General features: G+C 56.4%; 1 protein-coding gene across 1 annotated transcript; it reads right to left on the reverse strand.

Moving 5' to 3' along the window:
- Window positions 1-2: 2 nt before the first annotated feature.
- On the reverse strand, window positions 3-27,995 carry LOC106499703 (myomegalin). Its single transcript, XM_067300718.1, has 38 exons — window positions 26,640-27,995; window positions 22,640-22,759; window positions 20,756-20,875; window positions 20,429-20,521; window positions 20,106-20,321; window positions 19,404-19,562; window positions 18,912-19,025; window positions 18,541-18,678; window positions 18,019-18,198; window positions 17,556-17,750; window positions 16,508-16,654; window positions 15,365-15,443; window positions 14,724-14,812; window positions 14,411-14,527; window positions 13,770-13,907; window positions 13,306-13,418; window positions 12,387-12,514; window positions 8,078-8,169; window positions 7,786-7,946; window positions 7,365-7,680; window positions 7,111-7,279; window positions 6,828-6,944; window positions 6,279-6,744; window positions 5,817-6,052; window positions 5,539-5,590; window positions 5,008-5,225; window positions 4,345-4,539; window positions 3,569-3,793; window positions 3,260-3,391; window positions 2,989-3,108; window positions 2,728-2,905; window positions 2,519-2,643; window positions 2,189-2,290; window positions 1,826-2,013; window positions 1,102-1,239; window positions 852-990; window positions 649-695; window positions 3-562 (listed from the first exon to the last, which is right to left on the reverse strand). Exons 1-38 carry the CDS (start codon window positions 27,786-27,788, stop codon window positions 530-532), a joined length of 6,744 nt encoding a protein of 2,247 aa, XP_067156819.1. The 5' UTR covers window positions 27,789-27,995; the 3' UTR covers window positions 3-529.

A 27,995-nucleotide genomic window follows, 5' to 3' on the forward strand; every position in this document is an offset into this window, starting at 1 on the left:
AAACCTTTATTGGGGACTCTCCAGCTGCTGAACAGAACACATCATTTCTTACATCTTCCTCCTGCGCTGGGGCCCTGATGCGCCCAGGAAGCCCCCAAAAACGCAGCTCTGATATCTATAGCTATATATATATATAGTATATATATATAAATACATACATCCACAAGCAGGGACAGGTGTGTGCCAAGGTTACAAACAGGACAAGGTCCCAGGGTGAGAAGGGCTCAGCATGGAGGGCTGTGCCCCTTGGCGGGTGGGAGGAGGGGGCGAGCACTGAAGTGTGAGGCAGGCAAAGCACAAGCCAGCAGCTGCTGCAATGCCAAGCAAAGCTGGATGGAGGGCACGCAAGTGCCATGGTGTGGCAGCCCAAACACACTGCTTGTCCAGCGCCCGCAGCAGGCCTGGCCCTGGGACAGTGCTGCAGGCCCCTCGACCCCTGCCTCCCCTGGCCCCTCGGCAGCAGTACAGGCTGGGTCTAGTCCAGCCCTCCGGTGCAGTAGGGCAGGGCGCGGAGGCCGACGGGCAGGGTTCACGCAACGGGCAGGGCCTGCTGGGCCTTTACCTGGTAAGAGAACATGCATGGCAGTCAGGGCTCAGCCGGCGGGGGCACCAGGCCCTGTCCTGCACTGGCTGCCAGGCCAAACTCACCTCCAGGTTCGTTCTGGCCTTGCGCAGCACGTTGTGAGTCCTAGTCACTGTCAGGCAGAGAAGGACAGTCAGTGAGAGCCCTGTCTTGAGGAGCAACCCAGGCACAGGGGGGACCAGGCCTGCTGGTATGCCCAGCCCACGCCACATCACCCCACAGTGGGGTGCTCTCCCAGCCTGCCCACCCACCCGTCCTGGCCACCTACGCTGGCTCATGATGAACTGCTCCATGCTGTCCTTGAGCCGGGTGGTGCTGTGGAGTCGCTCAGCCGTGCGCTGCAGGGCATCCTCCTTCTCAGAGAGCTGGGCCCGCAATGCTGCAATCTCACCCTGCAGCGCCTGCTCCTACAACAACACAAGTGCAACGAGGTGTGAGTGCCTGGCCCTACCGCCCCGCCAGCTCATCCAGGTATTTGGGACTACGTGAGCTGCCCTGCTCCCTGGCCTGGTCCTTACCTTGCCCTGGTGCTGGGCAGGGGCAGCGGGCAGCACAGCACTCCAGAACGCGGCGAGGAGAGATGCGCACTCCTCCAGCATGCGGTGCAGGGTGCTGGCGCTGCCCCACAGGTGCCCTGCGCGAGCACACCTCAGGGCCTACAGGAGAAGGGTGCGGGAGCAGGTGCTGCTGGGGCACCCACATCCCACCGTGCCCAGCCAGCACAGCAGGGCAGTGCCAGCAACAGCCCACAGGCTGGACACAACCGTCTGTGTACCAACCCTGCAAGCTCAGGGCTGGGTATCGGGCTCCTGCGCTGGAAATAGCTGCGGCAAAAACCAAGCTGAGCAGCGAGGTTAGGGGCCTGCCACAGCTTGGGTGGCTCGCATCCTTGGCACGCATGGGGGCCAGGGGCTGGGGACCACCTGGAGGCGCAAGCAGCTCCAGGAGGGCATGCACCACTACCAGGGCTCAGCCCAGCACAGCATGGCTCACACTGGGCTGCAGCCTCAGCTGGGTGTGTGCCGCACCGAGCGCACATACGCGCCTGCTGCGGGGAACCCCCGCTGCAACGATCCAGCATGGCTGGGAGCGAGTGAACACATATGCATTTAAATCACCGAAATTGCCATCTGGCCTCACTGGTACTGATGGGGCCTCCCGACACGTGGCCCTGCCTGCCCCAGGCCATGGAGCAGGGTCCGTCCCCTGGCTGGCTCCAGCCCCGTCCTGCCCGCACTTTACCTCCTTGCCCGGGAGCGGGTGGTTGGGCAGCTCGAGTGCCGGGCGCATGAGACACATCAACTCGTGGGCCAGCGCCTTCCCCTCCACAACATGCTGCTCCAGGGCCTGGTAGGTGTCCAGGCGGCCAACAACATGAGCCCCTGTCAGCCCCTCGCTCTTCCTTGCTGGGGGGTCAGCTCCGCGTGGCTCTGCAGGCAAAGTAGGGCTGGGTGAAGGCCACCACCTGCTCCCCCTCCAGCCTCCCCATCCCAGCAGCCTGGCTCTGCCCTGGGCTCTCCATCCCTCCCCAGTGAGGGCAGTACCACAGGTTTGTCAGGTCTCAGCAGCCTCGAGGTGCCCATGTGGCCAGACTCCAGGACCTACCGTCCATTTGTCGGGTCACCAATGTGTCTGAGGGCGGTGGGGAGAAGAGGGGGGCTGCCGAGCTCGTGCCAACATCCCGCACTGGAGGAGATGGGAAGCAACCTGGAACAAGAATTAACAGTGCCCCTGCAGTCGGCTGTGGCTCCATGCCCAGGGCTGCTGAAGGCCACTGTGTCCCTCCTGCTGCTATGACAAGGAGAGGCATTTGGGACACCCTAAGGACTGCAGAGGGGATGGGCACCCCAAGACCAGCAGCTGGGCAGAGGAGCTGGGGTGCCCGGGCCAGTGGCAGGGTGAGGGCAAGCAGGGGGCTGGGCACGGGGCCTGTACCTGCACGCGTCTCTGCGGAGGGGCCAGGGAGGCTCTCGTAGACGTGCAGCTCCGCACGCAGGGCCTGCAAGAGCAGGCGGTGCTCCTCACACTGCTGCTGCAGGAGTGTCACTGTGTGCTGCAGCCTGTGGATGGGCGACGTGTGGGTCGAGGGGCAACACATGGGTCAGGGCCCTGCTGACCCTGGGGCCACAAAGCCCCAATTCTACCTGTTGTTGTCCTCCTGCAGAGAGAGGCGCTCGTCCCGGAGCTGCCGGATGCTTTCCTGGCACTCAGCAAGCTCGTCTGTCAGCCTCCGCTGCTCCCCACGCCTCCGGCCCACCTCTGCCTCGGCCTCCCGTGCCCGGGAGCAGGCAGCCAGGAGCGCCTCCTGCACCCGTGCCAGCTCTAGGGACAGAGAGCATGGAGACATCACCATGGCCCCACTTGCTGAGTATCCAGGATGCGGGAGCCAGGCAGCCCGGCCCTACCTCGGGAAAGATGGTCACGCTGGAGCCGCAGGGTCTGGTTGTCCTCGCGCAGGGCCCGGTTCTCACTGCTCAGCCGGGACCCAAGCTCCTGCCCCTGGATGTAGATGTCGGTGGAAAAACCTACAAGGGGAGGGATTGGTGCTGAGTCCCTCATCCCAACGCCCTGCTGTCCATGGGGCAAGCACCTTCCCCGTACAATGGGGTGGGCAAAGCCTGCCCCTCATCGAGCCCTGGGACCCCCAACGGCCCCTGTCCCAGTGCCACTTCGTACTGCTGGCCTTGCCAGTGGAGGCCAGGCGCTGTTCGAGCTGCTCCCGGAGCCGGTCGTTGGTGCAGATGGACTCCTCAAGGCGCTGGCGCAGGCTGCGGATCTCCAACAAGTGCTCCTCCAGCAGGTCTGCCCCTGCCGTGGCCGGGGGGACAGCTCAGGGGAGGGGGTGGCCAGGTCCCCCGGCCCATGCCGTCCCCGCCATCCTGCCCTATGCCAGAGCCGTGTCCCGCAGCCCTCCCGGGGCTGGGTCTCCTCCCTGCCCCCCCATGCCCAGCCGGGATGCCCCCACGCCCTCTCTCAGGACTTTACCTGTTAGCTTCTGGCTGGCTGGGTACCCCGACGACAAGGCCCCGTGAAATGGCCCGTGCAGCGGCCAGCCGGGAGGAGGCACGTCCCAGGGGGCACGGGTCTCGGCCGCCCCGGGCGGCTTGGCCAGGCTCTGCGGGGCACCGTGCCGGCAGAGGGATGCCGGGGGTTTGCTGCTCTCTCCAAAGGGTCCCAGTGGGGCTGCAGGCTTTGCTGGCAGTGTCACACCTGCACACACAGGACAAGGTAGTGAGGAAGAGGAGGGCAACGAGCGGGGGGGAAGAATGGGGGTAACAAACCCTCCTGCAACATGCTTCTTGCCCCCTTCTCCCTGTGCCCAGCAATGTGGCACAGAGTCCCCCATGGTGGCCCCATCCCCAGTCCCACTGTCTGTCCCCTGCCCAACCCATTCACCCTAGGGGGTAGAAGCTCTTTCAAGGCACCCTGATTACTTGACATGAGTTGGAGGGTCTCAGCCCCACTCCTATGCAATGGCTAACCAAACCAGCCCTTTCCAAGGGGCCCCTGGGGTGCCTGAGTGCCCACCAAAAGGCCAGAGTGGCCTTGGGGCTGCATCCATCCCACCCTCCCCGCCCTCTGCACACAAGAGCAGCCTGTCCCCATCATCCCCCAGGCAAGCAGAGCAGCGGACCCGGCCTTGAGGCCCTGGGGAGCAGGAGAAGGAACCAGGCAGGACTGACAGGTCGGAGGGGTGGGGACCATGCAGCGCAGCATGCCGGGCAAGCAGGACTGACCCCGCGCTGGAGCCACACGCTCACTTTCTCCCAGCTGTCTCCGGAGCACCTGCAGTTCTTGCTGTGCCTCAGCCAGGGAGCAGACGGGGGGCCCACAGCAACCCAGGAACATGGGGGCTGCAGGAGGGGGGGGCCCGGCAGGCAGAAAGGGGGGCAACCCGGGGACCAGTGCAGGCAGGGGGGCACTAACAGGTTTGGACAAGGAGTCAAAGTGAAGGCCTAGAGACAGGAGAGAGACGGGGAGAGACGTTAATGTGACTCTGGCTCAGGCTGGAGGGAACCTCTCCTCCCCGGAGGTCTTGTCACACTCCAAACAGCCAAGTCTGTGTCTGCAGCTGCCACAGGCTGGGATGCCCCACGGGCTGGGATGCCCCACGCAAGGCCGGGCTGGGTCCCAGCCTTGCAGCACTGCGGGTACCACGGCGGGGCACCCTCAGCATCGCGTGCTCGGCCAAGGCGTGGAGCCAGGCAGACATCGGGGGCACAGTGCCATGCGGCAAGGCTGTGCCGGGTGGCCTCCACCAGGACCTCGCAGGTGAAGTGACTAGGGGGTGCAACGGAGTGAGAGCACCCACTCCTGCAGGGACCTGCATGCCAAAGAGGGGCTGCATCTCGCACTGTGCATGGTCCCCGTCCCCAGCCCGTGGCTGCGCTCCCTGGGCCTGAGCCCCCAGTACCCCGTGGTACCTGCGCCTCGGGCAGGCTCCTCCCGGCACTGGCTGCACTCGCTGGCCGTGTCCCCGTCGGAGCAGGGCTCCAACCCATCAGACACGAAGGAGGTGCTGGTGACAGAGCGGGATGACTCGGAGGGTGGGTGGCTGCTGCCCAGGGACTCGCAGCACTCCTGCAGCTTCGCCTCCAGGCTCTCGATCACCTTCTCCTTCTCCTGGAGCTCCCGGCTGAGCCTGTGGAGACGGCTGATCATCAGGATGCACAGAAGAGGCAGGGCAACCCTTGTCCCGCAGCCCTTCCCGCTGTGCTGTGCCCACTCCAGCCAGACACCCCAGTGTCCTGCCCATGCTGTGAGGCTGCCCCGGGCCACGGGGTGCCCAGTGCAAGCCTGGGACCCCCCATCCTGAAAGCAGAGGCAGCCTCAGGGCATCCACCTGGAGCAGAGATCCCCGAGCAGCCCGTGAGGGTATCCGGGACCCCCCTCCCAAAAGCAGTGATGGCCCTGGGGTGCCCATCCGGAGCAGGGACCCCCCTGGGAGCAGGTACCTCAGCGCCAGCAGTTCGTGGCTGCTTTTATCCTCCCCGTCTTGTCGATCTCCTGAAAAAACAAACCAGAGAGGGGCAGTCAGTGTCCCTGCGCCCCAATGCTGCCCTCCCACGTGCTCGTCTCCAAACAGAGCCATAGCGAGACTGCTCAGAGCAGACAGCCCACACGGCACAGGGTGCCCGACGGCCCCAGCCCTTCACAGCATCCATCGCAGCATCCCTTCCCATCCTGCCACATCCCGTGCCGCCGGCCCCAGCGCCACCCCAGGGGCACTTACTGGTGCTCAGCTTGTCGCTGAGTCTCTCGGCCAGCTGCCTGCCCTGGGCCAGCTGCTCCCGGAAGCCCTGGCCCAGGTAATAGTCGATGTCGGTGCCGCGGAGGAGCTCCTCAAAGGACCGCACGGTGTCACGCAGGTGCTGGGCCAGGCTCCGGCTCGCCCCGTGGCCCTCCCGCAGCATCTGGCGCAGGTGGGACAGCTCCCGCGCTTGCGCTTGGATCAGCGAGTCGTACTTCCTAGGGGGAGGTCGGCGAGCGGGGTGTCCCTGGAGCTGCCTGCGCCCCACGACGGGGCCAGGGCGCCGGGCGGGCATCCCCGCGCAGCCCAGCCCCAGGGCTCTGCCGCAGGAGCCTGGCCGCAGGTAAGGCCACGCAACAAGGAGCGACCCCCTTGGGCGCCCGCGGAAAGCCCCATTGCCCCCGGTCTGACCGCAGTGCCCACGCCACGCGCCCGTGGTCATACCCTGGCCAGGTGGCAGATTGCAGCTCCTTGGGCAAAACGCCTCCGGGCTTGGCTGCGGGCAGCTGCGCCTCGAGGAGGGCGACGCGGTGCACCAGGCGCTCCAGGTCGCGGTGCGCCCGGAGGGTGGGCGGGCAGAGGGTGCCGCGGCTGTCCGACTGCCAGCCCTCGTCCTCGTCGGTGAGGCTGTGGGCAGGCGAGGCCAGGGCCGCGGGGCCCAGCGGCGGCCGCTCGGTGCCTGAGGTGTAGCCGCTGGTGATGGAGACGGAGCGGGCCCGGCGCTGCAGGCTCTGGATCACCTTATTAGCGTTGAGCAGCTGTGCCTTGAGGTCTTGGATGTGCTGGCGCAGGGCCCCCACGTCCGGCGGCGGCACGGCCTTGAGGACAGCCTTGCTGACCCCCGGCCGGCGTGGGGACCCCAGCTCCTCACCCAGGCTGGGCTCGCTGAATACATCCGGCTCCTCGCACTCTGCAGAGCAGATGGGGCACGGCATCACCTCTGTGCTAGGTGGGCAAGGCCCCGGGATCCCCAGAGCCCCCAGCCCTGCTTACCGGGGCTGGTGGTCTCATCCCGGTCAGCCTCAGTCTCGCTTCGCCCGCACGTCTCGTAGCCCAGGTCCTGGAAGTCCACTTGCACTTGCTTGCTGAGCTGCTGGGCGTGGGGTTCACCTGCCAGGCAGCCCCATCAGCATGGGGTCCCCCCGAGCAACCGCTGCCTCTGCCCTGCGTACAGCGCCTTGCACAGGGTGTCCTGGGCTTGGCTCAGGGCAGGTCCCATAGGCACAGACCCCCGTCCTGCCCCGTCCCGTCCCGTCCCTCCTTGGCCATGACTCACGGAGCAGGACATGGTACTTCTCCAGCTGCTCTGCTTGTGCCCGCACCGTGGCCTCCGATGCGGCAAGCTTGTCCTGCAGCTCCTGGCACTGCCTCCGGCGCTGCGCCACCTGGGAGCACAGCTCTGTGCCCAGCCTCGGCCAGCCCCCACCAGGGCTCGTGTCCTCCTCCTGCCGGAGCAGAGATGGGCCGTGAGCAGCCACCCACACTCCCATCCGCATCCCTGCCCCGGTCCCCCGTGCCCACGGCACTTACGTGGCTCCCTTCCTCTCCATCCGGGGCACTGGGGCAGGGTCTCTTGGGCACGTCGTCCCAGGACCGTGCCTCCAGCGCAGGGCGCTTGGCGGGCACCACTTCCCTCTCCGCCGGGAGCCCCTGGCTGTCCCCAGTGCCACTGGCCAGGTGGTCCCCCAGAGCACCACGGCCCTTCCGCTGGAGCCTGAGGGGCTCGGGAGTTGGGGGGCTGCCCACCCCGGCCTCCTCCTGCTCCCCGCTCTCCAGCAGCGACGTGGCTTCGCCCATCCGCTCCTTCAGCTCCGCGTTCTCCAGGCACAGGCTCAGCATCGCTTTCCTAGGGGCATACAGCACCGTGAAGGGCAGGCAGTGGCTGGGACATGGGACATCCCCCACCCCGAGCCACTGTCACCCGCCGGCTCCCAAGTCCCAGGGCTCTTGCCTGATGTGGGAGATGGAGGAGAAACCAGCTTCCTCCAGCTGGGCCTTCAGCTCCCGCAGCTCCTCTTCTGCCCGCGCCTCCCGATCTGGCAGGGCGAATGCCTCGCTCCCCGGTGGGGGACCCTCAGTGCCCCCACTCTCCTTGGGGACTCGGGGGCCGTTCTAGAAGGACAGAGGCATGGGTGATGGGGACATCTCCAAAGGGGCTGGGCCGCAGTGGGGCAGTGGCCCTGGAGGGGCACAGCGCCCAGCTCTGGGACCCTCATTCCCGGGGCCACGCTGCCCCAACTCACGTGCTGGCTCGCAGCGCCACGGGCCGTCTCCTCCTCAAAGCTGTCGGTGAAGTTGGTGCTGGCGTTGTCAGCGTCCGCCCCCACGGCCTGACCTAGGAGACAGCGCAGCAAGGTGCTCAGACATGCTGCCTCTGCCGCTGTGGCTGGGCTGAACTGCGGGTGCCCACTGCAGGCAGCCCCACCAGCAGAGCCTGGTCTTGCACGTGCCCGAACTGCGGCATTGGGCTCTCCCAGCGGGGCCAAGGTCTCCCTGTTGCCCGTGACCTGCCCCTGTACGCTGGAGCCTCAGCCCAGTGCCCTGCACTGAGGGAGGGGACAGTCCCAGCTGCCCCGGCAGCACTGTGCCGAGGGAGATGGCCACCCCAGCAATGCCACGTGCCATATCCACAACTCCACGTTTGTGCCGCCTTGTACTAGACACCCCACTGCCCTGTGCTGAATACGCATCTCACCTGTGCTACAGCATTGCCAGCCACAGCCACCAGCAACAGCAAAGGCTCGGGCACAAAGCCCCCACCACACACTACCCCAGTGGTCCCGCACCGGCCCGCTGCCTGCCTGGGCACAGGGCAGCGCCTGGAGGGCATCGTCGTGCCCACGCCATCCCCATCCCCACTGCGCCGTGTGGCACCAGGTGCCACGCAAGCCCGTGCTGGCCACGCTGCAGCAGAGCCAGAGGGGCTGCTGCATCCTGTGGCTCAGGGCGCCCGGGGACATGATGCACTGGCAACACGTGCAGGGGGCCACCCTGCACCAGAGGACACGAGCTGGGGCCTGTTTTCCTTGCACACAGCTCTGCTCCTGGCCCCGCTCCGCACGGCAGGGAGCGAGGGCTCCCGCGCCTCAGCTGGCCACCTCAGCCCTCGTGCCTTTCTGCCATGCTGCCGCACGGCCCAGCCTGCTCAGCTTCAGCTCCGGCTGCCTGGATTGGGATGGCTCAGGCCTGCAACCAGCACCTTGCCATGCCCGCGGCCACTCACAGCCTCACTTGTCCCCAGGGGCCCGAGGCTGTCCCCCTGGGGCCGTGCAGGGCCGGGTTGGCAGCCCCCTGGCTGCTTTGCCTGCAGCCAGACCCAGCGCCGTCAGGGCTGGAGGGGTGGGCCAGCTCCCCAGTGCCGCCTCACTCCAAAGCTCCCAGGCAAGACTGAGCATGGAGCCAGGGAACGCACGGAGATCCTGGCCGGAGGAGAGGCACAAACGCTACTGGGGAAGGCGAAAGCAGCAGGGAAGCACATGGTGTACAAGTTGTGCTGCTCCCGGGAGAGCGAGGGGAGGGCAGCCAGGAGCATGCCTCGGGGCAGGGGAGGCCGCGGCACAGCGCGCTGCACCCCCCCAAGCCCGGCAGCCCGAAGGGTGCCACGCTCAGGAAACCCGCTCGTAACAAGTGACCACCAGAAGGTTGCAGACAGTGGGGCCAATTCACAGCCTGGCCCGCACGGACATCCCACCCTGCACACCAGAGCCTGATCAGCAAGAACGGGCCCCTAACTGTACCACAGGGAGCAAGGGCACCCATCACGCTGGAGAGCTGGGAGAAGTGCTCCTCAACAAGCAAAATGTTTAAAAGCAACGAGCAGCAGCCGCAGCGCTAGGTCCCAAGCGAAGAAGAAGCTCCCATGGTATGTGTGGGGGGGAGGGTTGAGGGGGTGCTTAGCACAGCCCCGTGCTCCCCCTGGGACTCTCCGGGACACAACATGCCAGGTGACAAAGCACCCAAGGGGCTACAGCCTAGGGGGGAGAGGGGGCGTAGGGCTTGCGTGGAGGGCGCAAGGGCCATGTGCACGCAGCTCTCAAGCCAGGGCAGTCAGGCCAGGGCGGTTTGTGGCCAGCACAGCCACTTTGGGGATATGAGAAAAACACCTCTCTCCCAGCCTCTAACTGCACCAGTACCCTGCTCCCTGCCAGTGCCCACGGCCCCATGCAGCTCCCACTGCTCCAGGGTCGAGGCAGGAGAAGGGAGCATGAGCCTGGAGAAAAAAAAATGGGGGAGGAAGAGGAAGCTGGTACAGGGGGCAGCAGGGGAAGCTCACGCATGGGGCAGACTGGCCCCAGGCTAGTGTTTGCTGAGCATTTGAACCCAGCGTGCAAAGCACAGGGGGCAGGGGCTACCAGGCAGCCTTGTTCAGCTCTGTGTACCACCAGCAGATGCAAACCCGAGCATTTGTCACAGACCACTGCACCTCTCACACCGAGCCTGAAGGGGATTAGTTGCATGGCTTGAAAACTGCACAGGCACCACAGGGCTGGAAGGACTCCCAGGTGCATTGGCTGCACTGAAAATCTTCACACCAACAGGAGAAGGAAACAAGGTCCTCAGGGAAATCAAGAGAAGGAGAGAGCTCCACAGAGAGCTGCGAGACAGCACAGAGCACAGCACGGTTCAACAGAGGGTGCTCTCTGCACAGGATGCTCAGTCTGGCCCTTTTGCAGGGCCAAGGAGCATACAGCAAGGGACAGCAGGGATGAAACAAGGCCCTAAAGAACAGGGCAGAGAATGTGGGACACCTCAGTCTAGGTCAACACTCACTCCACAGGGTGTCTAACACTGGTGATACCAGGAGAGAGCTCAGAGACAGATCTGCAGCAGAATACAAGCACAAGTGATGGGAGCTGCCAGAGCAGCAGCCAAGGAGTCCCCTGTGCTACGCCAAGGGGCCTGCACTCTGTCCTGGGCTCCACACTTCCTGAGGGACTGGGGAGCAAGCCAGATAAAGCCAAGGATGGAGTGGGAAGGTTGAAGACAAGGATAAGGACACAAAGGTTCCTACAAGTGAGAGGCAGAAGGAGAGAGAGAAGATGGTGCTACACAGAAGTGAGAGGAAGCATATGAGGTGAAACACAAGAAAAAAAACAGTCACATAGCAGAGCTGCCCAGCAGCCACCAGCTGCATTCCTTCAGGCCATGTGGCCTTCAGATCACTGCTGAACTCAGCACACAGCTGGCACAGACCCAGAGGTGCAACACTGACCTGCTGCGTGAAGGGAAGTCTGTGCTGACTCCTATCCCTGCCTCTGAGGCACGGAAGGGAGGATTTGAACATGGGTGCAAGGCATGGGATACAGGCCAACGCATGAAGCAGTCACAAGGAGACACGTAGCAGAGCAGTCGCAGGTCCAGATGGCACAGCCCAGCAAGATGGAGCTCTTCTGCTCCACCCTCTAGGTTTGACTTCCCCTGGCCAGCACAAATGGAGGTGACCAAAGGTATAAAATCTAGTCCCTCCACCTTGGGAAGTGATCGAGTGTGATCATGGCTGACCCACACCCCTCTGCACACAGGAGGTACAGGTCATCGGAAAGCTGCTGCCATCACTTTCCAGTTCTTACACTAACCCCAACGCTCCCAGAGGAGGAGAAAGATGCCCTGGAGAAGGTAAGCAGTAGTGCCAAGTGGGGCTGTCGCTGGCAAAGCGGAAAAGGGCCCACTCATTGCCCAAGGGGGTTGTAGAGCCTGTGACCGAGATGCACACATACTAAGGCAGTAGAGCCAGCACTTCCCAGCCCAGACCCTGCGAGCAAGGACAGGTCTCATTCACCCCAAACCATCTGCACTCTCCCTCAAGGCACAAAAGTCAGGCTGAGGCACAACTTGCAACCAAAAATAAAATAAAAACAAGCAAAAAAAAAAAAAAACCCGCCACCAAGAGAATTCAGGAAAGTCTTCACTACTGACATAGCATTTGGTTTGAGCATAAGATGGATCACTGGCTCTATGCTCAAAACACTAGCGTAAGATTACCAGGCAAGCAGCACCCAGTCCCTGCTCTGTGGGTCTTGGGGCCCTTCCCAAATTCCCTAGCTCTGGACCCCACTTTTCCACATACACCTTTTCCTTCTGCACCAGCAGCCATCAAACCAAGAGGGGGATGTTACTGGGTAGAAAAGGGGGAGGGAATATAAAAATTCACACTCATGCACTTGGGAGATGATAGAGAACATTTGGTGTTTCCTTCAGTGAAAGGGAATCTTTATTTGGCCCATGGGGGAAGGGAGAAGGGAGATGAAGGGAAATCAACTAAAATGGAATGATTTGAGTGTGCAAATACATCAGTGACCACGGGGTGGGTCAGACAGGAACATACATGAGACACAGGTGGATTGCACTGATTGCAGTTTCCAAGCAGCTCTAAAAATAAAACAAGAAACCCCGCACCAGTTCTATCGTACCATTACTAAGTACCAAAGCAACCCTCCCAGAGTCAGTGAGACAGGCTCGCTCGGTTAGTGAACCGTTTCCATGGCAGGCGGGCGAGCGCCAGGGCTCAGAAGGCATGCTGGGGTAGAACTCTCACACGCTCCTGTTCCCCACCTCCTAAGGTGCCCTGTGTCTCCAGCCTGCTCAAACGCTCCAAGCTTCTTCCAAGAGCTTCTTCCAGCTGTCCTCGGAGCTCCTGGACCCCCTCCAGCTCCACCTGCAGAGTGTGGTTTCTCGCAGCGCTAAGCAGACACGCCGCACAAAAGGGAAGAGGGTTAGACAGGCTGCAGCAACCCTTAGAGCAGCAAGCGCACATCAGTTTGGGTCCCTCCATCCGGGACTGCCACTTACTCCAAGCACAGGCCTTCCGTACTTCATGGGCAACTTGGTCACCTCCTGCCTCACCCCTAAACCTCCCCAGAGTGCACCCATACCAAAAAAGGCTTCAGCCCAGGGCAGGGGTCTGTTAGTCACAGCTGTTCTTCAGTACTTACCCAAGCACTCCACGTATGTGCTCTCTTGGTGGCAGGTAGCTCAAATATCCCAGAGGTTGCAGCCCCGTGAAGGGCAGGGGATTAGTGTGGAGGACAGAGAATGCAGGCCATACTCTGCTGCAGGACAACAGCCTAGACGAGCACCTAGACAGACCCTTCTCAACCCAATAGTTGTAGGGTTGGGAATTTGACATGGGGAACAGCAGCCTCCGAGAAGTGGCTGAGTGTGGGTGCGAAGCCCAGCAGGAAAGGCAGAAGCCAGGGAATAGGGATGGAAATCCCAGGGCCTGAACAAGGGGTAGCAATGGGGGCATTTTATGTACCATTTGAAGCTGGCCACTGCGGTCTCTTCAGGGGAGGTAGGATGCCCAAAAACCAGATGCCAAAATCTGACCTTATCCAGTTCCTCACCCAGGCTTCCTCTTTCTCACTGAGAGCTCAGACTTGCAGAACACTCACTGCTTCAGGGGTCACTCTCCTGGACCACCCACCCATGCCCCAGCAGCAGGGCAGTGCAGAGCCCAAAGGGCCTTGCTTACCTGTCCGGGTGCGTGTGGAACTTCACCAGGCTGCTGTAGAGCTGCCTTTCTGCTTGGAGAGCCTCATTTAGCCGATTCCTTTCAGCCACCAGCCCTTCCAGCATCAGTAACAACTGGCCAGAGAGAACAGAGAAGAGCCAACACTTAGAGGCAGAAATCAAAGGAGGCATCTGGTCACCCCTGAGAAGCAGAGGCTTCTCCTTCCAGATGTACCAACCACCTCTCTTGCTTTGTCTAAGTGATCAAAGCTAATCAGAGTATCACCCCAGGAGCCCCAAAAGACTGCCCTTGAGGCCAGTGCTAGAAGAAACCTATCCTCCTCTCCTTTGTCTTCCCCCTTCCATACACAGTCAGCCTCCAAGAACAAGAGCACCTCAGCATATCCAGAGGCTGAAAAGAGTCTCATAACTGTGAGCACCAGCAGAAAAATGACACATCCACACTTGCCCCATAGGGCACACTACCTGCTGTCTTCTGTTTCCAGTAGCCTCTTGTACTTGTGATTCTGCTATGGCCACTTTCTCCCGAAGCACCAGCACTTCTTGAGTCAGCCTTTCCATGGCTGGAATTTCTTCGGGATCCACCAGCTGCATCTGCAGATCCTGAAAACCAAGTGCAGGAGGGCTCAGGGGAGAAGGGCTCAGTAACAAGGACAGCTGAACTGTTGTAACCCTCCCTGGAACGCAACTGCCAAAAGTTTCCAGTGTTAGGGAAGACCAGGGTCTCCAAAGACAGAAACACCAATGCAACCAGGGTGCATTAAGCACAGATGACAGCCTGAAGCAAGACACTATTTAGAGGACTTCCAAGGAAGGGCACTTAGTACACGAAGAGCAGAAAGCCAAATAATGGCACTCTGGGCAAAGGCCTGGGTTTGGGGTCCTTGCACTCTGGGCAAAATAACAGAGGGCTGTAGGCAAGCCAGCAGCAATACCATCCACAGCCAGAGGTATCCAGTCACTGCTATCACAGAAACCAACAGCTTTGCTTCCGACATCTTGCCATTCAGTAGAAATGAGCGAGTGACAAACAGGACGTGGGGAAGGAAGAGGCTCCTCTGCAGCTGTCCTAGGCAGAACTGACCCAGCACAGTGCATTTCCTCACCTTGATGAGGTCCTCTTTGATCTGGATGTTCCTGGTCAGGGATTCAATATCTGAGGCCTGCACCTGCAGCTCTTCCTCCTGTGTGGCCACGACAGACTGGAGAGCAGCGAGCTCTCGCTATGGAGGGAGGAGTCCGTGAAAACTGTAGAAAGCCTAAACCCCAGAAAGCCAAAACCCCACTGCAAGCTGCTGCCCCATGTCTCCCACTCTGTGTGCCCCCCATGATAGGGGGTCCAAAACCTCCCGCAAGGGGCAGCCCAGCAGTTTCCCATAGGCAAGGCAGAGACAAGCACAGGCTTTAGCACTAGCTCACCCTGCTTTCCCTTTCCTTCCTTGCCATCAGCTCCAGTTCCTCTTTGGCATTAACAAGCTCCTTCTCCAGTTCTGCTGCTGACACTGTAACTGCAGAGAGAGCTAGGTTATTGCAGGGTTACCATGTATCACCTGGTCTCTCTTACCCCAGGATTAGACAGAAACCATCGCTTTGGTGAGAAACAGGTCCATGATGCCTGCTCCCCAGCACACTTCATCTTCCTAAAGACTGCTGCTCCCTCACTGATCCTTGAACAGCAGCCCTAGGGAACAGCAGTGTTCCAAGGCTGCTGTCCCACTCCTGGCAAAGTTCAGGTGTCCTGGCCCCAAGGCTAACCCCAAGCCAGTCCCACATTCTCACCCCCAGCCTGAACCATCAAGTCAGAAAACCCCACACTAGACAGCATCAACTGTTGAGTTGAAGCGTCTCACCCCAAAACCAACATCAACCTTTCCTTTCCCACACTCACACCCCCATGCACCCTCTGAACCATCACCCAAGGGAAGGCTCAGCTTTATTTCAAAACACTCATTTTTGCTCAAAGCTCTTTGCCCTCCCACGGTTTTGTGAAACTGTTTCCCCTACAGCCAAAGCTTTGGGTCCTTGTTGGTGACCTTGAAAGAAGCTGTCACAGCACTCACCGCCCTCTGTCCTGCAGCTGCTGTCGCCCTGTGGGGGTCCAGCAGCGGCTGTAGCTCCACAAGCTCTTTGCAGTATTTCCTGAAAACAAAATCCTCCTGGTTTGCACCTTTATGGGGAACCTAGCAGGCTCTCAGCTTCCCTGGAGCCCAGGCTCCAGGACTGCAGCAAACTGCTGGCTGCTTTGCTGATGTCTCTGAGACACGACAGAGCAGTGAAGGGGAGCTAGCCAGGCAGCAGGGTAGGCGAGCTGCACCCAACCTGGAAGCTTCATGTATGGGAACAGGGCTCTGGCCTTGCTTTATGTGGGACTAGGAGGCTGTTGGGAAGAGAGCTCCTTTATAATAAGGATTAAACACGTTTCACTCAACCACAGCAAGTGCATCGTTCAACTGAGACTCTACCTAGACCTAAGTCTTCCTCCAGGGATTTGGCCTACCAGAGGGGCCACACAGGAAGGAAAATGCAGAGCTTGGCCCACATATACATCTCTGGAAGTCTCTGGAGCTCACTTTGATCCCAGAAATAGAAACAAGCCACCTGCTTACAGCTGTTTCAAAACCCTCAACATGTCAGTTCACCAGTAAACGATTAACAGCTGCTCAAGTAGGAGTGTGGCTTATGTAGCCTCTGAGTTGTGCTCAGCCTCAAAGGGATTTTTAGCAAAGCTGCTTTAAAAATACCAGTTCCAATTGTGGAAGAGATGGCAAAAGGCCAGCAGGCTCTGCCAAGAATTAGAGGGGCCTAAAATTAGCTCCCTTGTCCCTTCCAGAATGTGACAGTGTCAGGGAGGGGATTACAATGCAGCGGCCCAGCCCGGCCCAAGGAAGGACTGGGTCAATGCTGGAAGGTCAGAGGGTGGATTTCTCACATACTCACATGTGCCCTGTGGACTCAAATACTGCCTTATCAAAACGAAAGGAGACACTGAGTGACAAAGGCTTGTGGGATCAAGATCAGAACATCCAGGCAATATTTCTGCTCCTCAGTTTTGTCCGCTCCTCCTATAGAAAGTCTCTTCCCTAACCCTACTCTCATTACTATCATTCTGTGCGGTGCTTCCCTCTCCCTTATTTCCTCCTGCAGCAATCATTTCTCTCTGGAGTCCTGCGGCTGCAGGCAGAGAAACAGTCCACAATTCTTACTTGTATGGGCTGTTGTTCATCCTGCTTCAACAGCCTGGCACCAGCTGACTGAGTCCCAGCAGGCTCCTTCCCTGACACACGCTGGCGCAGGAGTTGCAACTCACAGCTCCTTTCAGCCAAAGCGCGTGCCATCTTCTCAGCAGCAGTCTGAATGAGCAGGAAGAAAAGGGGAAGGCAGGGCTGTGACCAAGAGTTGGATCCCTGTCCCCCACCTTCCTTAGAGACTAAGAGAAAACATATCAATATTTATCTGTCACTTGAGACTAGGAGAAAGGCTCTACAAACCAGTCCGGGAGCTACTGCTCCTGGCCCCTCACAGTGGCCCCCCCATCTCTACTTGGGAGACAGCTGCAGCAGGGCTCAGCCTCTGCCTACGGAGGAACAAGCTCCTCAGTTTCCCTCACCGCATCCAGGAGGGGATGGAGACACAGGAGAGGCAAAGAGAACAAAGAGGATATAGAGCTTACTCTTTTAGCCCCCTTTTTACGAAAGGAAACTCAATCCAAAGCATCTCAGGTAACACTGAGGTGCATCCAGTGTGCAAGAGTAGGCAGAGTAGAAACTGCGGCTCTTCAAGCAGCAGTTACACTCCCAGGATCATGCGCTAGCTTGATTAAAATGTAAATTAACAGGCAATGAGCAGAGTTTCCTCATACTTCTCAGCTATGCAACCAACAGCTTGGACACTTACCTTCTGGTCTGCTAACACCCATATGAAGCAGTGACCCTCCCCAAAGCCCCTCCACTGCCCCACACCTCCTTCCTCACCACATGCAAACCCTAAGAATACATAAGCCAGCCCAGCTTGCCTAGTGGCAGGGACCTGAACCCTGAACACAGCTAAGGGAACTGCTGCTCCATAATTGCTCCCACACGATGGGTTGAGACCCACCTAGAAGGGACCTCATGCAATCTCATGTCATTTTCCAATACTCAGCAGCTCCAACCAGGTGGCACTGATTGTGGCCACACAGCAGTTTCCATCTGCTTAACACAAGGCAGAAACATCTGCCCCAGCCTCCCCGCTGCTGCACCGCACATAACTCACTCGGCTCCACTGCTCCTTGGCGCTCACAGCCTGCAGCAGCTCCCGGATTTCAGCATCGTGCTCCATAGCCTGACAGTTCCTGTCACTGAGGAGATCCTGTAGCATCTTCTCCTTGCGCTGGAGACGCAGGCATAGCTCCTCTACCACCTCACTCTGCCCTGGGCCCAGCTTGCACAGCAGGGTTGCTGTGAGCTCCTGAAGAAGGGGGAGAAATGGAGAGATGTTGCTACTACCCTCACCAAGGTGCAAGCTGTTCAGGACAGAACAGCTCTTCAGCCCGAGTATAGCTGCAAGAGTAACACCTAGGGAGCACAGGTATCTACAGGTGCCAAGAGCAGCCAGTTTCCAAGGCACTGATATGGGTTTAAGCACACTCCTCAGAGGCAAGCAGGCAGGAAGCTCTTGGCACTGCTCTCTGCAGAGAAACTGACTGAAGGCCTGGGAGGCCAAACTACAGTCTTACCTCCACTTCCTTGTTCCTGTCATGCAGGCAGGTCTGCAGCTGCTGGATGATCCCCTCCTGCTCCTTCTGCCTGCTGCATGATTTGGCCTCAATCTCCTCCTTGAGCCAGCGGAGGTTTTGGCAGGTTGCTGACACCTGCTCTAGTTCCAGGGTTTTGGCTTTCAAGAGGCTCTCCAGGCTCTGGGGACCATAACAGAAGCAGATCAACCAGGGACAGGGCCTTTACCCTGAATTAAGCAGAACTGGTACCACCAGTCTCTTCCACCAGCAGTGAGTCATGCAGATTCACCCCCTCTCCTTTCCGAGCACTGCACTCACCTCTACATCCAGCCCAGAAACACCACAGACTGACCCAGGAACTTGCCCAGCACACGGGGCCAGAGAAAGGCCAACACCCTGCAGCCGCTCTCCCCAGGGACGACCGCAGCATTTACACAAGAGTTTGTCTAGCACCGGGCTTGTCTAGCACAGCACCACGCTGCAGCCAGGCTGCACTCTGCATACGCAGGTACAAGCACTCACATGAATAGTGGCCTCGTTGCTGGACAGAACGCTGCGCAGCCTCTCCAGGTCACCTCCCTGCTCTCTCACTGAGAGACGGAGCTGTTGCAGCTCTTGTTCCTTCTTCTCCAGGGCACAGAACTTTTCGTCTACTGCTCGCTAGGGTGAAAGAGGGTAATCACTCAGAAGTGGATAGCATACCTTTCAAATACACTACTTGCCATGTTGGGCACCTCAGCTCTCCCTTCCAGAGGTCTCCTTTGGCAGATGGGGACACACAGAGCATTTCAAAGACATAGTCACCCTGGGGTCAGCCTTGGAACAGTGTGGGGCTGCACCACTGATGGTAACCCAAAGGCTGAGCTGCAGGAACACTGACAGACTGTGCTTACCTCCAGAGCAGCATCCCTGTCACTGACTCGCTGCTGCAATTTCTCCAGCATGGCATCCATGGCTGCAGGGCTCCTGTCCAAGCTTTGCTGGCATTGCAGAAGTTCCCTTGATTCCTAAAGGGATAATGCACACACCCCAGTAAAACTGTCAGTCCAGGACATGTCCAGACAGCAGTACAGGAGATGTCGGGCCAGCTACCTACACCTACCAGCTCTACCCCTCCCCACCCCTGCCATTAAAGAATAGTCAACCAGCCTCCAGGTGCTGGGACTTTGCTAAGCAGCTGTGAGGGGTCACCACGCACCACCTCAGGCTGAGGCACTCAGATAGCTGTGCCTCCTTCCTCATCTTGGAGTCCAGAGGCATCTCTGTCCATTCCTTCTGAGGGGCATGTGTGAGAACTACAGACTGACGTTTGCACCTCCAGATACCAAAGGAGAAGCAGGACCCCAGACTGCTTATGCTCTGCTCAAATCTTTCCTGCCTCTCACCTGCAGAAGTTGCTCCTTGCGAGTCAGGTGCTGACTCAAACGCTGAACCCTCTGTTCCTGGGCCTGCAGCTCACGGCATTTCTCCCACTCCACAGTCTGGAGCTGCTGAGCTTTGTCCTGCAGTCCTGCTTGCAGCTGCTGCACCACAGCACGCAGCTCCTGCAAGGGAAAGCACTTATCTTGTTTACAGTCCTCAATGGACCTGTAAACAAGCCAGTCTGAAGGAGGTGAGAGCAAAAAGGGCTGTGGAGCAGCCAGAAATGCTCTGTGTTACTAGACACAGCTTTCACATCTCAAAATACAGTTCCTTGCTAATGAAGTTTGAATTTATTTCCCTTCCCAGGGCACCCATCCATTTTTAAATCCCTCACTATGGTCACAGGTAGAGCTTTACAGTCTACTACAGCTAGCCTGCTGCAGCAGTGAACACAGCTTTGTAACACTACAAAAAGAGACAGGACATCTGCAGCAACTAAAGGCATAAAAATGACAATATACACACTATCACATATCTTTGCTGATTCTAAGTTCTAGGGTAGGAAGCTAAAGAGGCTGGAGAAATCTCCAGGGAGGGTTAGCCAAGTGTAACCAAGCATGCTCAGAATGGCGTAGGCAGAGATGAATGAGGGCAGAGTACAGACTACATCAGTACTTCCTAACCCTTGTAACCCCATGGACTACCAGGCTAAGTGCCTGTCCTACCTGGTTGTGTTTCCAAGTTGCCTCTTTTTGCTGCTCTTCCTCATGCACCGTGGTTTCTAGGAGCTGGGTCACTCTCCTGGCTTCAGCCAACTGATGCTCTTTCTGGCGCTGAGCTGCTTTCAACTTCTGCACCTCCAGCTGGGTGCAGAAAAGCGTGTTCTGAAGATCCAGTACTGCCACATGTTGCTGCTGGGATGAGGATGGACTCTCTGACATCTAATGAGAGGGAAGCAAAGAAAGTCAAGATCTGCTTCACACGAGGGGTCTGAAGTTCACGAGCCCTGCAGAACAACTGATGTATTCAAGGTTTTCCAGGGACATACCTGCAACTGTCCAAGTTGGCTTCTGTGTAACATGTCTCGCAGCTTGGCCATTGTCTCATTCTGCCCTTCAATGACATGGTACAGCTCTTCTGTCTGCAAGGCAAAGGACAGGAAGCCCAGTCATTGGCAAGTCAAGCACAAACCCTCCCCGTCCCAAGCCTCCAGCATGGATTATGACACGTCAGACTCATAAGCAAGCAAAAGCTTCTCCAGAAAGAATTTAATGAGATCCAGGATGCCACGCAATGGCTTTTCAGTCACTGTCTATAAGGACTAGCACACTTTCCTCTGTCGGTGAGCACCACCCTGCCTGCCCAATGCTATTACCTCACTCTCCTTGCTCTTCAGGGCCTCATTCAGACTCTGGATTGTACGGTCTTGTCTCTGCGATGTTTCTTGGACAGATTTTAATTCAAAGTTCAATTCATTCAGTTTTTCCTGTAGCAACTGAACACAAAGAAATATGAAATTTGGCTTATCCTGCCTAACGCTCTATCTAAACACACTTAGGACTCCCTCCAGCCCTTACTCAGTCCATATGGCCCAGATGTTCACCAGATCAAGACCAATGTGGTTCCCTCCAGAGTCTAGATACGCTGTTTGAGCTGTGTGGAGACCACTATGAAGAAACACAAAGCTTCCCTTTTTCCACAAGACTTTTTCAGTGCTCCTAGTTCCTCCAATACAGTCCCCAGGTGCAGGGCAGAGTTTCCAGGCTTGGGTTTCATATATTACACTACCTGCCACATACTCCAGGATAGTCTTGCTCAGGCTGCCCAGCACCCTTCCCCATTTCTATCATTAAACAAATGATTCTCTAAACAAAATGTTTCCTTAAGAAAGCAGGACTGCTTCAGCCCAAAAAACTTCCAAGAGATCTGAACAAAAATGTCATCTTGGAGAAGCTACACACCATAAAAACCCTTTGCTTTTGAGGCCTCCCAGTGCATTGCAGCTACATGTCTACAATCTTCCAGCCCCTTCTCTTACTACCTCCTTACATCACCCAGGCATTCTTGCAGCAACTGCTGGTCTAGGTAATTCCACATTTGATCAGATCGGTGGTTCATCTAGCCTCAAGTTCTGACTTCAGCACAAAGGAGTCTACTTCGTGCCAGCTTTCCAACAGCACAGCTGCAGAGCAAAGTGGAACTTCTTGCTATACTCCATGGTTGATTTAAAACCTGAAGAACAATTGCCTTAGACATTTTCACCTCTAAAGAGAGCAACATAGCTCAAACAGTTTTAGGACAGTTATCTTCTTTCACTGAGATATACATGACAGTGCATTAAAACAAGTGCTTGTAGGCATTATTAAACATGCTGCTTTTTGACATTCTTAGTCTTAGAAGACAGGCATCTTTCTTGGAACTGACTCCAGCCTTAATTTCCCAAGGAGCTGGTACTGCCATATGATCTGTGTTGTTTATTGGCTTACACATCTGTCATGTTATCTCTTCTCCAAGAGACACTTCCCACACACACACAGTTTAAACTTTCCCAATGGCATTCACTGGGCCTTGAGTCTCTTCTACTTCCCTGTCAACCTTTGTGGACCAGGCAGCTCCAACAGCTTACAGCTGTCCTTGGATTTAAATAAAGAACCTATCCAGTGATGCTTTTCCTTTTATCCCCTCCGTTTTCCTAGTGGGTATAGTTACCTTAGAGTTCAAGAGTGTAGCTAAGAACATCTATCCCTTGCAACATGTGCTAAATTTGATCTGCCTCAAGACTACATGGCTTTCTTAGAAAAGAAACTTACAGCCTTTAAATCTAAGTGAGAGCAGGACCACCCTCCACCCCCAAGCTGATCTCCCTTACTGCTTGCAAAAAAGCAGCCAGTTGTCTCAAAGGCAGCTGCTCTTCTCCCCTGCACCAGGCTCAAACCAGGCAAATACACAAGGCAGGAAATAAGGCTCTGGGCATCTCTCCTTCATTAACTCCCAGCAGGCTTACAAGGCAACCAGGAAGTTCCTCCAAAACACAATTTGCAAAAATAAAATATGGAAAGTTTACACAGCACAGCTGTAGGAAAAAAGCAAGTGCTTTTAACTCAAGCTAACAGCACCAAGAACACAGCATCAGTGCATGCACCCTTGCTGAAAGAGAGGTGCAGAAGTCTGCCTCCAGCCAGGCTGGGCAGGGCAGGGGGCCTCCCCCTTACTATTTAATACTCATTAGGAACAAAATTTGCTGTTCATGAAGAAATACCTTATTGGTGGCATCAAGTTGCTGGATTTTGCCCTGCAGCTCTGCAGCACACAAATCGGACACATGCTCCGCTGCTGCAGGGTCACCTGGAGTTGGCTGCTGATGTTCGTCTTGCAGATTCTGGAAAGAAGGAGAGAAATGGTTCAAATCTTGCATTGGCCTCTATTCAGTTGCCAACCCTCCTGCAGACCTTACAGCACAGACTTAAACAAGCACCACTGTTTTTTTCTAACTTCGAAACACCACGCTGCCTATGCCTCCCTCCACCAGGGTGGCAGGATCAATGCCTGGCTGCTGTCTGCCAGAAGCTCCCCTGCTGCCCTGCGGCTCTGTTTTGGCTCCCTGTCTCTCCACAATCCCTCACTCACGGTGAGCTCAGCAGCTCGTCTGGCTCTAACCGCTGTCTCCAGGCTGATGGCAGATCTGCTCCCCACACCCAAGCCATGTCCTGAAACCTCCCTCCTATGTGCCCTGCTGGCAGCTTCAGCTGAACTAAATGCTTTTTCTTCCCATATTCTGCCAAACTTATCCCTCTTAATCAAGCCCATAACCTTCAATCTCTCCCCGCAACTATCAGCCTGCACAACACAGAGTCACCCCCTGCTCTAAATTCCTTCACTTGTGGTTCTCTGGGCTCTCCTTCACAGCTCTCCATGCTCCAGCACCCTCGCTTTCTACAATTCCCTTCAGCTCCACAAATCAAATTCAATGCCACAGCTGAGATTTTATTCATGGGAGACATCTATTTACTGAGAAGGGAAACAGCCTACTGTCTCCTAATGCATGGCCTGCCAGACTCTGCTGCTTAAGCGTACACTAAGCCCTTGTCATCCCTTCTTACTGTTTTGCTACCTCCTGACCAGCAACTTGTACGCTCCCTGGAGCAGCATTCAAGTCCAGCCACCCACCCCAGCCCTCGCAGGATACATTAAGTATTCCCGAGCACCTTTAGTGATACAAGATTGATCATACTAGTGTCTATTGCAAGTAGGAGGGAAACGAAGGCCCTGATAAGCAGGGGTACAAGAAGATGGCAGACCCTTTTCAAAAAATCACACAGGAGCATCAGCTCCAGGCAACACAGCACCCAGGAGAACAGCAGCTGACTCGGATCAGCCCTGTCATGTTGAATCCTCCTCTTGAATACCCACAGAAACACAGTCTCTGGGAATGGCAAACAGCGCCAAGGAACCCTTCCAGGCCTGTGCACTGCCTCTCACGGTCTGAATAGAAATGCTATGGCATTTCTGATTTCCACATCCTCCTGCCCTACCCTCTGCACTCTTCTCTGCTTCCCTGTCCCCACTCTTTTTTCTCCTCCTTTTATCCATGCAGATTTCTACTTTCTCACCCTCTAGTCCATCATCTGAACTGCACCCTTATTCCATAGCACATTAAACAGAACCCAAGTCCGTTTCTACAGCACTGAGCTACCAACATAGTCTTTCCTGTACTGCCAAAACTCCTAATTGTGATATTTTCCTGTTAATCAATGCTTCCCTTTATACTGATATTTTTTTAAGATTTTAGTGAAAGCCTAACCAGTCACTGCAAGTAGTTTCAACTTTGCCCAGCCAGAAGGCTTCAGATCAGACAGGGAGAGCTGCTAGAATCTCTCACGCAATAACTATTTTGCAAGTAAGGGTGATGAAAAGAAAACACAGAGGGAAAAGAAAACCCTTTCCTTGCAATTTGCACATTCCAAAGAAAAATAAACAAAAGTCCTGTAAACAGCAAAGAGAAGGGAGGAAAAAGGCAGAGCCAGCTCCAGAGTCCAAAGTCCCTAAGCCCAAGCTGCCTCCTCCTTTGTGCTTCACTGCAGTCACATATCACACAAAGAGGAACACGGCTCCCCAGAGTTTCTCCTATATCAACATTTGCTAAAAACTCTCTCCTCACTGCCCTCTCTTCAACACAGCTCCAGCAATGTCAGCACACATTAGCTTAGACAGAGTACTTCTTAAAAAAAAAGAAAGAATAATAATCCCTGCATTGCCTACACCTGCTGAGCTCAGATCTTCCCAGAACAGAGGGTAAAACACTGCCTGCCTGTCAGCACAGCAGTGCCTCCCTCGCTGCCAGCACAGCTCCAGAGGCAGCTGTAAGAGCGTGCTCAACTAAGGCTTGCTTTGGTGGTGTTTTCTGGGGCCACTGGTGGTGAAGGGGAACAGTAGATGGTTCAAGAAAACACCTGAGAAGATAGTACCTAAGAAATCACGTGCCCCAGACACCAGATTGCTCTCAGTCATCATAACTTATGACAGTGAATTTAAAGAAGAACTGCGCTTTCCCTAAAACAATAAGGAAACTGTGGTCCTGTATATTCCTTTCGTGTTTCCAGACAGGCATTCAAGCATACAAATCACTGGAGAACAGCATCTGACTTTTAGAAAGAGTGTTGCTCATACAAAGACAGAGAAGGAAAAAAAAAAATCATTTATACAAGAACCATTTAGTTTACTAGCAGCATCTGACTTTTCACTTTTGCTGTTACAATCATTTGAACACTCGAGCGCTTTCCCCTTCTGCCAGACCCAGCACTGCAGTCAGCAATTGCCATTGCGTTGTTGCCATGGCAAGAAATGGGAAGTAAAGAATTCGGCAGGATGAATTCCCTGCAAGGACTGTTGTACAGCAGAGGCTGGGATTTAAAGAAACTCCTCTAAGCAATTCCCAGATACAAGGATAGCAAGGCACAACACAAAGCCAAGCTACTCATGCATCATACCAATTGCTCTACGCTCCGTTAAAGGAAACCCTATTTTTATGCTGAAAATACGTCTCTAGAAGTGAAAATGAGCAGCAATTGACAGAATATAGCAGCAGCATCTATGCCCTGCTTCATGTCTTCAATCGCAGGCTCAAATGAAATGCCTTAGCGCACCACATGAAAGTCAGTGCTGGTGTTTTGCATTCCTCCATAACGTCATTTCTCGAGCAGACTATGATGAAAGGAGCAGACATCTCTGGAAAACACCCGAGCAGATGGGAGAGTAAGCACCACTCGCTGAATAGGAAGCGCAACTCAGTACAGCTACGGTTGCCACAGTAATAAACAAGCATTTTTCTACTCCCTGAGGCTACCTAGAGTATTAGGCAGCACTAAGGCTGCTAATGCGAATGCAATTAGGCTGACATGGATATTCCCGAATTAAAGCTGACTGAGGCCTTCTACTCATTAAGGGAAGTGATAAAGGAGTTACAAGTTCAGCTTTCTGACTGCATACTAATGAAGATTTTATTAAAGCCAGCAGAGCAGAGACAATCCAGCACTACAAGAGGACTAAAATCTAAGCAGATAACAGCACCATGGCATCTTGTGAAAGCAAGGGAGCTCACTGCCTCTCATCAATAACTGCCATTAATTGATGAATCTTTTTAAAGGATCAGAAAATAAAACCAATTATCTAGAATACCAACCCTAAAGTCATCCACTGGCACAAATCCACCTGCAAAGAAAACGCCTTTCCCTTAGGACACACACCACAGATCACTGCACAGATCTGCACATTGGGCCGGTTTGAGGCCTGGTCTGTAGAGGCAGGGCTCTGAAGACAGACATGCCTGACACTGAGCCATTACCGAGGCACAAAGAAAAAAACATTTGCTGGAAAACACATGCCCAGAAGCTTAAAACACTCCCTTTAGTTGCGGGTAAAATTCAAATCAACTGTTTAAAGAGAAAGCTGAAGTGAAACTGGCATTTTCTCAGCAGAAAATGAGAAAGCATGCAAAGACCTCAGACCTAGCTAGTACCCTGCACTTGCAGGGAGAGATGCCGGAGGCAGAGGTTAATTTCCCAGAACACACCACAGAAACAGATCACAGGAGAGGGACAGAGAGAGGGACCGCACCTAAAAAGGACTGAGCTGCCTATTCTTAGCCCTTGGTTCAGCGACACGTGCCTATCCGTATTATCTCAACACGGAGGAATTCCTAATGGACTCGGAGACGAGCTGCAGGGACGCTGCTCAATTGAAGGCTACACAATGACCTCTACCTGTACCCGAAGCGGCATATAATCCTCACAGAGATCATCCCACAGCTCTTGCAGGTCAGAAATCTCCAAGGAAAGACCCAAATGAGCTCCAGAAAGGGATTTCCTGTCTGCATTCAGGAAACCAGAACCAGCATACATTAAGCCAGCAGAAGTACTTCCATCTGCCAAGTTGCGGCTGGGTTTGGGAGGCAGCAAGCTGGATCTCACAGGAATAGGTAGCCTGCTGCCTCTGGGACTCTGAATGGGTTTGTAGTCCACGGTCTTGATCAAGCTGAGGGCCAACTCCAACCTATTTCCACTCAGTGAAGAGCTTGGGGTCATGCGGTCTTCTGAGAAGTCATCACATTTCCCACTCCCTTTCACCCCCTTATCTGCATCTTCGTCTTTCTGCTGCAGAGGGCTAGCCTCCACGGTCGTGTCCAGCGACTCAATGGAGGACGCAGGTGTGCCTTCCTCCATGCTCTCCCCATCCACCGGCCCTCTGGCACCAGCCGACTCCGCAGTGTCGCACACAGATGAGTCTTCATTGCCCAAGCTTGCTGACCACCGGCTGGATTGCCAGCAGGAGATACTTCTGGCCACCTTCCGTGGCACTTTGCAAATCGCTTCATAGTCAGCATCGGCCACGCGCAGCGTGGCACAGCCACGGCAGCGCCGCGGGCGGTTACTCGCTCCCTCTGAAGCGTGGCAGCTGTGCGGTTCCAGGCTGTGCTCTTCCTGATCCGTCCAGCATTCGTACCCAGAATAAGCAAAGTCCTCCTGAAGAAGGGCAGCATACCGAACATCAGGCAGGTTAGAAAGGTCCACGGTCCCGTCCCCAGCTCTGTCATCTGTGCTAGAGTCATCATTGTTCCTACGGTACATGCTTGCAATGCAGAACTTGAGGCGGTCCTTCTCCAGCAGCAGCTTCTGCAGGCGCTCGATGGAGAGGGCTTCGATGCGGGCGATGACCGTGTCGAACCTGTAGATGCGGTCCAGCATGAAGGCACACTTGCCGCAAGCGAACTCGGCTTTGCCGTCCCGGCACAGCTCCCTGCCCAGGACATGGGAGAGCAGCACCTGTAGGTTGAGCTTGGCCGTTGTGTGGAAGATCCATCGCCGCTGGTTGCCACACAGCTCCCGGGCGCAAATCCGGCAGGTTTCCTTCATCTTCCCTCCTGCCCAGCACCCCAAACTACTCCTGGGGGTTCGCAAGAGACCTTCCCCAGGCCTCCGCCGCTCCCTCAGCGCATCGCCCAGGCCACGAACCCCCGGCACGCCTCACCCCGGCCCCCCTCCTGGGGGTCGCACCCTGGGACCACCAGGGGCTCCCTGCACTGCAGGAACCTGCCACCCTACAACTCCTCCCCACAGCCC

This window comes from Apteryx mantelli, chromosome 8, assembly GCF_036417845.1.
Source record: "Apteryx mantelli isolate bAptMan1 chromosome 8, bAptMan1.hap1, whole genome shotgun sequence".
Classification (NCBI taxonomy): Eukaryota; Metazoa; Chordata; class Aves; order Apterygiformes; family Apterygidae; genus Apteryx; species Apteryx mantelli.